This window comes from Pteropus vampyrus, unplaced genomic scaffold (genome assembly GCF_000151845.1).
Source record: "Pteropus vampyrus isolate Shadow unplaced genomic scaffold, Pvam_2.0 Scaffold31, whole genome shotgun sequence".
Lineage (NCBI taxonomy): Eukaryota > Metazoa > Chordata > Mammalia > Chiroptera > Pteropodidae > Pteropus > Pteropus vampyrus.
The window spans coordinates 10,738,428-10,750,299 of record NW_011888812.1 but is presented as its reverse complement, the minus strand read 5'-3'; the positions used below and the strand labels follow the sequence as shown (position 1 = coordinate 10,750,299).

General features: G+C 36.8%; 1 protein-coding gene across 4 annotated transcripts in view; it reads left to right on the top strand.

The window, feature by feature from the left end:
* The first annotated feature begins 232 nt into the window (after positions 1 to 232).
* Positions 233 to 11,872, top strand: part of MTCH2 (mitochondrial carrier 2) — a 12,733-nt gene continuing 1,093 nt past the window's right edge. Inside the window, exons 1-12 of one of the 4 annotated variants that reach the window (XM_023528785.1) lie at positions 233 to 354; positions 507 to 613; positions 3,456 to 3,482; positions 3,676 to 3,741; positions 4,398 to 4,427; positions 5,092 to 5,149; positions 5,409 to 5,460; positions 5,889 to 5,948; positions 7,083 to 7,176; positions 8,065 to 8,112; positions 8,805 to 8,872; positions 10,068 to 10,143. In XM_023528785.1, coding sequence (XP_023384553.1) covers positions 5,104 to 5,149; positions 5,409 to 5,460; positions 5,889 to 5,948; positions 7,083 to 7,176; positions 8,065 to 8,112; positions 8,805 to 8,872; positions 10,068 to 10,143 — 444 coding nt within the window. In that variant the 5' untranslated portion in view covers positions 233 to 354; positions 507 to 613; positions 3,456 to 3,482; ... (1 more) ...; positions 4,398 to 4,427; positions 5,092 to 5,103. The remainder of the gene's footprint in view (positions 355 to 506; positions 614 to 3,455; positions 3,483 to 3,675; positions 3,742 to 4,397; positions 4,428 to 5,091; positions 5,150 to 5,408; positions 5,461 to 5,888; positions 5,949 to 7,082; positions 7,177 to 8,064; positions 8,113 to 8,804; positions 8,873 to 10,067; positions 10,144 to 11,872) is intronic. The other 3 variants (XM_023528784.1, XM_023528783.1, XM_023528782.1) reach the window with 3 other exon arrangements.

The following is an 11,872-nucleotide window of genomic DNA, read 5'->3' as shown; positions in this document are numbered from 1 at the left end:
TACTCTATTTTCAGTTTGATATTAGTCTTTCTCAGCTACATAGCTTAATCTGTAGAGTCTTAACCAAAAGGAAACTTGGAGTTTCTTGAAACCAGTCTTATCAGTTGACAAAATAAAAAACTGACAAGGATGATGCTTAATCATTGCCTTGGAAAACATATACTGCATTTTAACTTGTGTTAGAAATTAACCCTGTGTTCTTCAAGACCTCGCAATCAAAGCATTCATGGGAATATTGCTTATGTTGATATATTCTCTTGTTTTGAAAGGTGGGATATGAACCTCTTCCTCCAACAATAGGACGAAATATTTTTGGGCGGCAAGTTTGTCAGCTTCCTGGTCTCTTTTGTTATGGTAAGTGTCTCATTTATTCAGAATTGGATGACATTGAGGACTGTGTTAGGCAGGAGTTACTGAAAGAATATATGTAGAAAGCATATTTGCTTGAAATTTCTCTGTAACCATTTCCTTCTCCTGGAATTTAAATCTCTGACTTGTGTTTTTAGCTCAACACATTGCGAGCATCGATGGGAAGCGTGGGTTGTTCACAGGCTTAGCTCCAAGACTGTGTTCAGGAGTCCTTGGAACTGTGGTCCATGGTAAAGTTTTACAGGTAAGAAGAAAATCAGTTTATCTTCCCATAGATTTAGATTTTTCTTTTAGGCAGTTCAAGAGCAGTTTCAAAGATATATGTATAACCATGGTCTTTCTTCTTCTTGAAAAACATTTACATGAAATACCCATTCTTAATTCTTTTCTGGGAAGCAAGGGGAATTTGTATAAAATGAAGGAATTGATTTTGATCTACACAGCATTCTTCCTCTGAAGCAGTTGTTCTGAGTGGAAATTAAATACACTTATTCGATCTCATATATAGCTAATTTTATTTCTTTGAAGGAAGAATTTTATTTCTCTGATTAAAATATATTTCTTTCTGAATTTATTTTCTCTCATTTCTAGAGTTACCTGTAGTAAAATGTTGCCTGTCACGAACTTATTTTAAAAAAAAACAACAAGATAAACATAAAAGTCAGGATAGTGGTTAACTGGGGGGGGAGGGCCATGCGTGCGGTTCTTGGGTAATGGAAATGAGTTTTTCCTTGACCTGGATCATGGCTATATGGATTTTGCCTTTTAATTATGTATTACATTTAACATTTGTATTCGGTGCACTATTTCTATACCTGTTATATTTGCATAAATTTGAAAGTTTTTTTTTTAACTTCACCCTAAAGTATGCATCAACTGTGGTGGGTTAGTGGTTAATTTGGGGAAGTCGGGGAGAGATGAGGATGGGACTTTAGCTATGTCCATTGGTGTTTTATCTTCAGGCGAGAGATCTTAAGCATAAAGGACAAAATGTTAACACCTGTTTAATTTTGGTGGTGGCTATCTAGGTGAATTATTTTCTTAATTTTTCCATATGTTTGAGATGTTTCATAAAACATTTTTTGAAACATCAAAGTTACATTTCTTTCTTTCTTAGTGACCATTTTGTTTTGCAGCTTCTTTTAACTTCAGATACTAAAGCTTATAATTTTGATTGTATTAGCTCCTCAGTTACAATGTAGGTCTAACAGAATTGCCCTTTGTTCTATTTATAAAGGTGTTATGAATACAAATTCTGTACCATTTAGAACAGTCTATGGGAAGGTTGTTGAGCATGAGTATGGTTGAGAATATAAAACTAACGGTTTTTTTCTAGTGCATCATTCTGTCTCCTACTGGCACCAAGGGTGGGTTATCACACTATAACTCAAAAAATGTAGCAGTATATGCTAACCCAATCTATATAATACTTTCAACCTATATAATATATCAGATGTGCTAAATTCCAAACGTTTACTAACTGGTTAATACAATCCTTTATGTACTTTTTGAGACTTTAATGTGTTACCCCAATTCTAATGTTTTATTATCTGAAGAGCACATCATGATTTTGTTAAACAGTATCACGATCTAATTGGCTTAGATTTTGAATGCTCTTCAGCCTTCACTGATTTGAATTGGAGAGGTTTTTCAGTCATTTCCTCACGTGAAAGCTGTTTCACCCTTCAGTCATTTTGTTATTCTTTACATTCTTCTTGTTGTCCTTGCCTGTGGACTGAATTTAGAAGTACCATTCCCAAGGGCCCATGGATCAGAGTGATGGAGTCTTAATAGGCTCATGTTTTTAGTGTATTGATTACTAGTCTTCTCCAGTCACACCCTACTCTTGGCTCAGTGCAAGTTTTGCTGTTACGTAGGTAAGATTTACATATAGAAAGGCAGTCGTCATCTAGTCAGAGGTTTATATATGTAGACATAGGGCAAAAGTGAAATTACTGCTTGAAACCGAGTTCCTTTATGAAAGGAAAAGTAAGACAAACTTGATGTAACCAAGTACCTTTTTGAATATGTGTTTTCACATGTAGCCAAATGAATATAACAGATTGGTACTACACTTAGTGTCGAAAGCAGCTTGTACAGTTGAGAAGACAGACCAATCCAGGGTTGATGAAACTGTTAAACTCTCTAAGAAAGAGTTCTATATAGCTGAACAAGAATTTAAATTGAAATCTGTTCAGAATGTCGAAGAAACAGGTAGAAATTTTTATTAATGCAGTAAAAAGCATAGTCTAGAGATGAGTGATAATTTTTAAAGGTGCCGTAAAGTACTAGAATTACTTTTAGCCGAAGACCTGTAATTTGACAAAAAAACACCATTTTGTTGAATCTTGATTTTCTCTTGCCTCTAATCTTTAAAAACAATTCTTTTTAGAAATTAAAGTGTTGTCTGTTTTTTTTATCTGGTATGACTAGGAGTATGCTTGATCCTTTTGTTTCACCTAACCCATCTTCTCTTTCTGAAATATCTCACAAATAATATTTCCTCTTCTAGCATAGTCTGAGCTCTGGCTATATTCATGTTCTCTTCTCTAGAAGAGAAAAAAAACCTCTCTTGCTTATTTCAGAAGTTGTTAGATACAAAAGGCAAAATGAGGTGATTTCAGCTATTCAGACTTAGCACCAATTCTCTGTTCTTTTGTACAGTGAAGAAAAGAGTTTTGCCCTAGTTTGGTATTGGTCCGGCTTTTTCCATAGCCTTAGACCTAGGCTATGTTTTTACCAGTTTACTTTCTGTTAAATGTGTATGTTTCGTAAATGTTCTTAGGTTTTTGTTTTGTTTTCCTTTTCCTTCTTTTCGATGAGAGTTTTCATGAGCATTTGCTTGTTCCTCCAGCTGATTAATGTGTTAAACTTAGCAACAAGATCATCTTACAAATACTTATTTATACTCAATCAATTAGAATTAGAAGTTACTTGGATAGTTGCAGCAAAAAAGAATCAACTATTTTGCTTTCTACCAATAGAGTTTTCATTTCATATCCTCTTTCAATGACAGTGTGATTACCCTAATCATCCTTTATTTTTTTCTTTCTTTCTTTTTTTTTTTTTCTCTTCTTCCTTTGCAGCATTACCAGGAGAGTGACAAGGTTGAGGTATGTTGGAGCTTCGTATGCATGGGCCCATTTTCCATGCAAGTTGTTATTGCTCTTTGGTCCTCTTTAGGAGAAGGGACAAGCAGTCAATTTCTTTTGCATCTCAGTGAGTGTTGCAGTACAGGGTGGCCTCTAGTTTGAGCAATTCTATTTAAAACCATCAAGTTATCTATCTTTTTCATTTTCTTTCCAGGAGTTAGGACCTGGAAATGTACAGAAAGACGTCTCGACTTCTTCCTTCGACCGAGTTATCAAGGAGGTAAGAGATGAATTATGTCCTACGCTATTTCCCTGACTCAGTGTGTGCAGTGTGGCAGTTGTGGAATCAGGATTATCAGGCCTGTATGTTCATTATCTGTTCCAAATGAAGTTAAACCTTCACCTTAATTTGGGCTTTTCTATATGTATAACAAAAAAGAGAAAAAAACATTGCTTGCTGTTTGGAATAGGTGAATTTCAAGGGAACTAATTTTGTTCATCCATTTCATAAAATTGAAGAGATGTTTACTGAAGATCTAATAGAGTTGAAAACCTCTGTACAAAAGTGTTAAAATAGTGGTCAAGACTTTTGTGTGTTGATATCATGTATCCAGAAATGCTTTTATAGCATTCTGACATTAGATTTCACACACTCATATTCAGAGTTTGTTTCATGCCTGACTTAATATTTATGGCTTTCAGAACTACTTTTATTGCTTACTCTTTATATGTTGTCTGATTGTCTTTAGTGAGCTCACGATTTTCCAGGAAATGCTGTAGTTAAAATATATATTCTAAAACAAACCTTAGACATCAGATGAATCAGGTTGGTTTTCTATAAATTTTCATGAAGGGAGTTTATTTAAAAGTAGAGATACATGTATTAATATGTGTGTTGTAGTTTCTTAATTTTGGTTAGCCTGTTCTGTCCCACAGGATCTTCTCAGAACTACCATTGGAGTAGGGGTGAGGAACAATTAACGAAGTGACTGAAGATCGTGTTTAAATGCAAAAATGGATGACAAACCTGCTGTATTTACAACCTCCCTCCAAATATTGTAATTTAATTCTTTGCTACCTTTTTACAGAGTCCTGTAAAGAGAAGGATGAACCAGGATAAATATAACAGCTCTACGATGCTTTGGGCTGTGGGGTTGTAGTTCAAAAACAAATCAGAGTTGTTCTGTTCTCCCTAAGATGCTGGTGCAGATGCAGTGGAGCCTGACATTTGTCTGGTGTAGGTGTGTCTCTGAAATCACTTACAATGAGAGAGCAACTTAATCTAAACACAGGCCTCATAGTGTTACTCCATCTCGGTTACTGTTTGCTGGTGACCCTCCCTGTTGCTTTGCTTTCATTTTTCTTATCTGTAAAATTGAGATGATAATAGAAATCTGCTTTGCTGAGAAAAGTTGAGAAGTAACTGTAACAGAACATTGAAATCCATGAGTAAAAGGTATGATGAAGTGACAGTGTATTACATTGTATCGCATTCAAGCTCCTCTTTCTGACTCCAGGCAGGAGTGCCCCTTGCTCACTTTCTTTGTTCTGCAGTATCCCACACATAACTTTCCACAGGAATATGAATGTCATTTATTTAGATTTCAGCATGTGTGTTGATTGTTTCTAGACAACCCGTGAGATGATGGCTCGTTCTGCTGCTACCCTCATCACACATCCCTTCCACGGTATGTTTGCAGTTGATAACCGAAATCTAATTTCTTACCTTTCTTCTACAACATAACCTCTCCTGACTGCTTAGATGGTTGACGTGGGAGTTCACAGAAGTGCCTTGCATGTTTTTGTTTGCTTGCTTGTTTCAGCTTTTATCTAGTTCATCCAGATAGTACTGTCTTTAGATGGAAAAACCTTTTTTATTTTATTTGTGGGGGGGCTATCAAAATTTGTCTCAATGTAGTTTTAAAATCTTTTCTCTGTATTCTGTAGTGATCACTCTGAGATCTATGGTACAATTCATTGGCAGAGAATCCAAGTACTGGTAAGTGTTTTTGTTTTCAAGTATTCAAGATCTGTGGAAGCCAAAGTATTAGAATAATAGTGCTTTACATTTTTATGATGCCTTAGAATTTACAGAACAGATTCATCTATCTTATATTATTTCATCTGTACATAAACCAGTAAATAAAAGAAAATGGCCCAGGCAATTTTAGGAGTCTGCCTGGGATCTCAGGATAAGTTACAGAGCCAGTGAAGCCACAAGTCCCCCTGACTCTCTGCGACTGCATCCTTAGGCAGTACTGTCTCCACTTCTAAGCCACAGTCAGCTGTCTTTGCAGAGTGGGGGTGGTAGAAAAGGAGGCAGGGGTGTGTAAATTTGACCTTGTCAAAACTGATACTTGAACATTTTTTAAATCACTCCAAAATAATCTAACGTATTTTACCTTTTCTTTTTCTCTACCTACCTAGTGGACTTTGTGACTCCATAGTAACTATATATCGGGAAGAGGGCATACTAGGATTTTTTGCGTGAGTAAATTGTTGATTTGTGTCTGTGATCTTTCTGAGTGGAAGGCTTTAATGAAAATAAGGACATGACTGTTTAATCCCTGGGGAAATGTGCTTTCTGGGTTTACTTCATATTAAGCTCTATTTAGGCCCCTCTGGCTTATTCTCTTGTAAAGATCTGACTTTTGTTTCTGGACATCTAAAGCATTTGGAATGAGTTAGTTTGTTTCTTTGTTTGTTGGTAACAAATTTATTCTAAGTCTCTACCCTCACAGTTAAGTTTTCAATTATGTACAGTTGATAAAATGAGGGAAATTAACGTTTTAAAAAGGGAAAAATCATCTAACATGTAGCTTCTTTATCCTGAGAGGATACATTTTTGCAAGGGTGTACCGTTCCCTTGAATTTATATCGGAATGACTTAGACTGCTATCCTCATTTTTTTATTGACAGTAAAAATGGCATTATTAAGTAAATGGTCCTTTTTAATTTTCAGAGTGTTTCCACGTAATTGATTTTATTTGAATATCATAAATACTCTGGGCCATAGGCAGAATAGCCATAATTATTCTCATTTTAGAGATTTAAAAAAATGAATGCTCTAGGAAGTTCATTTGCTACTGGTCATATAGCTGATAAGTGATAGAAGTGGCATTTGAACCCTGGCCTTCAGTCTGTGGGGTAATGTTTATCTCATATTCTGTGCTGCCTCACCTCATCATCTAGGCTTTCAAAACTGGTTTTTGATGTCTCTCACCTAAATCTGTGTTCTCATTTTGTAATTTTTCTCATCTTTTGCCCTGACAGATTTGTCAAAACCATATTTAAGTCTCTTCTCCAAAGTAGGCAGATTTTTGGCTCCCTGCTTATAGTTATTAATAGTAAGGTGAGCCATTGGCCATAACTTAGAGTGGTATAGCTGACCTGCATTTTGAAAATAGGAATGAAAGTCATTAGAGATTAGCTTCAAGTACAATTTTATCAACTAGAATGAACTAGTTATGAGAGCTGGGTTCTGGTATTTGATGTCTTTTTCAGTTTTTTAGAATGTTTTAAAATTTCTAACTCTTTGAGAAGTGTTTGTTTTGTATTAAGTGGATTATCTTTTTACTGGTCACATTTCTTGATTCGTCTTATTATTGTTTCTTCATGTAGGGGTCTTATTCCTCGCCTCTTAGGTGACATCATTTCATTGTGGCTCTGTAACTCACTGGCCTACCTCGTCAATACCTATGCACTGGACAGTGGGGTAGGTTGTGACCTTGATGAGATGTGTTGGCGCTGACTTTATCATATTCACCTGGCACCTAGGTTAGCTTTAAAGTAAGATGGCAATTTGTTATGTGCTAGACTCATCATATAGCTGAACATCAGTCAAGTTTCCAAAGGCCAGTGGGATGACCTATACTATTTACCATGGAGAGATGCACCTAAAAAGTAAGCCCAAGATACCTGTCCCTGTCTCTGTGCTGTAAGGAGATCGCCTCATTATTGATACCATGAAGGAAGGCAGTTTTATAGTGTGTTCATGGTGTTTCATCTAATCTGAAGGGTTAAGGGGACTTGTGCATTGGGCTTTCTAGAAACCTTGGCCTGGGAGGTTTGAGGAATCAACCTTTCCTAAAAGTACTGTTTCCCCTGCCTCAGCCGTTCTAGGCCTCTTTGTACAGGCAGCCCCACAGCAGGATGGAAAATAGAACAGTTTAGTCTCAGGGGGTGGGACTAAACCCATGTGAGAAGCTTCTTGAGTCTGGAGACTGATCTCCAAAGCATCTCGTACACAGCTAGGTGTGTATAGAGGTAATGACTTGTCCCTCAGATGTACTGTAAATGCAGTTTCCAAGGATTGTATTTCTCATTTTTTTTTTGAAATCCTGAAGCTATGACATTTGTTCCTAAGCCATCTTATATATTCATCTACTATGAATTTACAAATGTTGAATCAAGTTGATCATTTTGACCACTGCTTTTTGATGCTCATAATCGGTATTTTATGTTTTCATCAAAATTAATTTTCAGGCTGTCAAAGAAATTAGTAATTCAGAGATAGACTATATTGATATGGTCGAAAACATTAGCTCTTAATATCAGCTTGATTTTCTTCCTCATTTTCATAAAGCTTTGCTTTCTGTTTTAGGTTTCCACCATGAATGAAATGAAGAGTTATTCCCAAGCTGTCACAGGAGTGAGTTTCTTTTTTAATCCTTTTAATCTTTTAGGGATTGTTCTGTTTTAAATTTGGACTGTATTATCACTACTTTAAAGCAACCAGGTGTCTTGCAAGTTGTTAATGTTTGTCAGAGGTAAGAATAACCCAGTTTCTGCATCACACTGACAGCAATAACAAGTCCGGTGGTTTGGTGCTGTTCAGCTTCCGGGGGTGGGGGGTGGTTTCCCATCACAGCTGTGCCTGCTTCTCAGGCCTGCTTCTCACCACACCCGCTGATCCCACGTGGGGGTCGTCGCCCTCTTTGGTCCTGTGGGCTTCCAGTCATTGCCTTCTGAAGTCATTTTCGTTGTCTTTGGAAGGATGCTCTGTTTTCTTATTTTCTTCAGTGGTGTTTTGAAATTACATGTAGTTGCATTTACTTCTCTTAAATATCATAGTTCAGTTTTATTTAAATGAGAACTCAATCATAGAAGAAGGGAAGTCTTCTGGCTTTTTGTTAAAATGTTAGATATAGTGGTGTATTAAGAAAAGGAAGCGTCTCCAGGCTTCAAAATATGTAACTTAGTCTTTCCTGGGATGCCAGAGAGCAAAACCCGTGTTGGCATATTTGACCACAGTGGCGCTAAGACTTTAAAGGAGAGGAAAGAAGAGAATAACGAAGACTAGGAATGACCTAATAACTTAGCTGTCTTTTTACCATTTTACAGTTTTTTGCCAGTATGTTGACCTATCCCTTTGTGCTTGTCTCTAATCTTATGGCTGTCAACAACTGTGGGTAAGTGCTTTGCTTTTCTTGTCCTAGTAGTTGGCTGCTTGTATACTTGACAGGCAGAGCAGTCTTGGTAGAAATTTGCGGAAGAAAAGTACCATTTACGCTATTACCAGATTTCCTAATTTTTTTCTTTATATGTCCCCATGTACCAGCAGTGGCATTAATTTATGTTATAAACGGCCACTTCCTACCCTTTTTTTGGAATAAGGAAAAGCATAAATAGGATTTCTCAAGTACTTATAAATAGTATGCATTTGCCAGTGATAGAGGCCCTACTCTGAAAAGGGCGGGGTAATTATCAGATTACCCTATTTTCACGTATTTCCTTTATTTTAAATCTTTATCCCCTTTTTCTTGAAAGTTACAAAAGGTATGTTAGGGATTGAGTGACAACTTATATTTGTTTTTCCTGGGGGCTTCATGGAGTGAGTTTTTAAGAAAGAAAAATAGGAACTTTGATCTATATAAAGTTTCTTAACCTCACTGTATTGGTTGGGAAGGATGGGTGGTGACGGACACCCTTGAGTTCCAGCTTCTAGTTGCCAAGTGACCATACCAAGTTGTACAGAGGTTTTGCTTCTTGACTTCACTCAAAACTTTGTTCCAGTACAGTACCCGATGCAGTATACCATCAGACACGTCATTGATTTCAAATAAGATATCAGACAGCTGTGTGGAGTTTTAAGTTGTCATATTTCATACCATGCTACATTCTGTTTGTTTTGTGATTTGTAGGACAGCTGCCAGTTTTAGCCCAGACCATACTTAAAGGATGAACTAAATATATTATTATTATTTATTTATAATTTCTTAGAGAGGAAGAGATCACAGGTTACACCCAAGTAAGAAAATGTAGTCACCACTGTTTGTATCCATTGTCGTTTCAGTTCTTTTAAATACGACTTAGTTTTAAAACCCCTTTCCCTGCTCTTTAATCATCTAATTGCTGTATTCTAGAATTTCATTTGTCCACAAATGAAAAACTAGATGTTTTAGAAAATACACAATTGATTGAAGTTTCTATTTATTTGTTGATTCAAAACCTAAATATAAGAGGGCGGAATTCATTAGAACCAAAATTGACTCTTAGAGAAACTTCTAGGTAGGAGACTATTTTGACAAAGATTTATTGAACTCTTGGGAGAATGTTTTGTAAATATTGGCTTGAATAGCTAATCTTTTTTTTTTCCTCTTTCAGGCTTGCTGGTGGATGCCCTCCTTACTCCCCATTATATACTTCTTGGATAGATTGCTGGTGCATGCTACAAAAAGAGGTACTTCTCCCTCTTTCTCTCTCACCTTCCACCCAATATATTTTATTTTGTTTGTGTTTGTTTTTTTTAAATAATGTCTCTGGAATCCCAGATTGATTCTCGTAGCTTATCTTTTAGCTACCAAGTAGTGTGCCCCTTACAATGTTCCATGTCACTGTGGCATAGTACTAAAGTATGCTGCTTAGAAATCATCAGGAAGAGTAACGAGGATGCACCAGATGTGATCCCGTAGCCATTTGAGTGATCACGTTCAGATTACAGATGGGGTCTGGGTAGATAGTTATCCTCGTTTTTAGAATAATGGCCTTGATTTCATATTTTTTTCCAAATGCAACTCTTTGTAACTTCTCAGAATCTCCCTATATATTCAGGTGTTTTCCTACAGTATAGTAGAGAGGAAACTGAGAAATAAGTTGTTTATTTATGACATTATTTGTCACAGTGTTAGAGCTGATCTCTTACTGATAGAGTCTCGTTAGTGGATGATTTTGTCCAGACTCCCATGTATTCTTTGTTATTGCTCTGAGGTATATCATCTGCATCCAAAATTTCTTGATTAGTCTAGGCAAAGCTTTATTAGGAACCAACATAGTGGATGGCTGTGTACTAAATTGAATACAGGATCACTTAAAATGGCCATCACTTAAAGCTGTTTTTGAATGGAAAGCACTTTTTACAGGATTGTAGGAGAAAGTGTAAGAAACAGCTCTTTGTTACATTATGTTATAGCGCTGGTGAGACATATGAAAAAGGCCTTTTTCACAGAGCTCAGGCTTCCCCAGCCTGAAGTCAAATGAAAAGGCCCAAGTGCCACTGAGGTTGCTGTTGCTCAGGGCACACGCCCAACCAGCCCCTCCGTGAATCCAGGCGCGAGCATGTGAGTGATTTCCATGCAGACCTAATATAAGCATTCTGGGTTTCACTCTGAGTTTTACGTTCTCATTTGGACAATCTCCTGTTGTCCCAATTTAAAAGGAAAGATGGCTCTTTTCCTACTTTCTAATTAACCCCCTGCTATAGGAAGAAAGTAGATATAAAATGTATAAGGGTATCAGGCACCTTACATAGGGAACAGTTGGTCCTGTGAGTACTTAAGACAACAGGAAAGCTTGACTGGAAATTTACGCTCCATCAGGCATCATGCTAAGAGCTTTCCACATATCAGCTCAGGTAATCCTCAAAATAAGGAAGGTACCATTTTTTTATCATCCCACTTCATGTGGGATGTGGGAGTTTGAACAATTAAATAACATCATTTATGTAACCCAAGGTTACACAGCTTGTACTGGGGAGAGCAGAGTCTGTGTGCAGGCTGTCTTAACTGCAGAGTCTACTCAGTTAAGCTCATGACATTGTTACTTTCATTTTAAGGCTTTATAAGTATTCCCTGAAGACCTGGCCATTCCATTGAAAAATAAAAACTAGCATTTACTGAGTGTTAGGGCTGTTCGCAGCACTTTATATCAATTAACTCATTTGATAGCCCAGCTAACAAATGGCAGAGCCAGAATCCAGACTGGAATTCTGTCTAAACAAGCAAGAAATTTTTTGCCTTATCCTTGTGGCAAAATTGTAGTTTGTTCTACAAAAGCTCAGCTCGAGTCAGAATACAAATTGCTACTCTAGTGAGAGTCCCAGTTTCGTCCTGGCTGTTTAGTTATGTCTCCCAGAAACATGTTCAGTTGGAGCTCTGCTGATTTGGACTAACTGATCTCATCTTCACACTAGA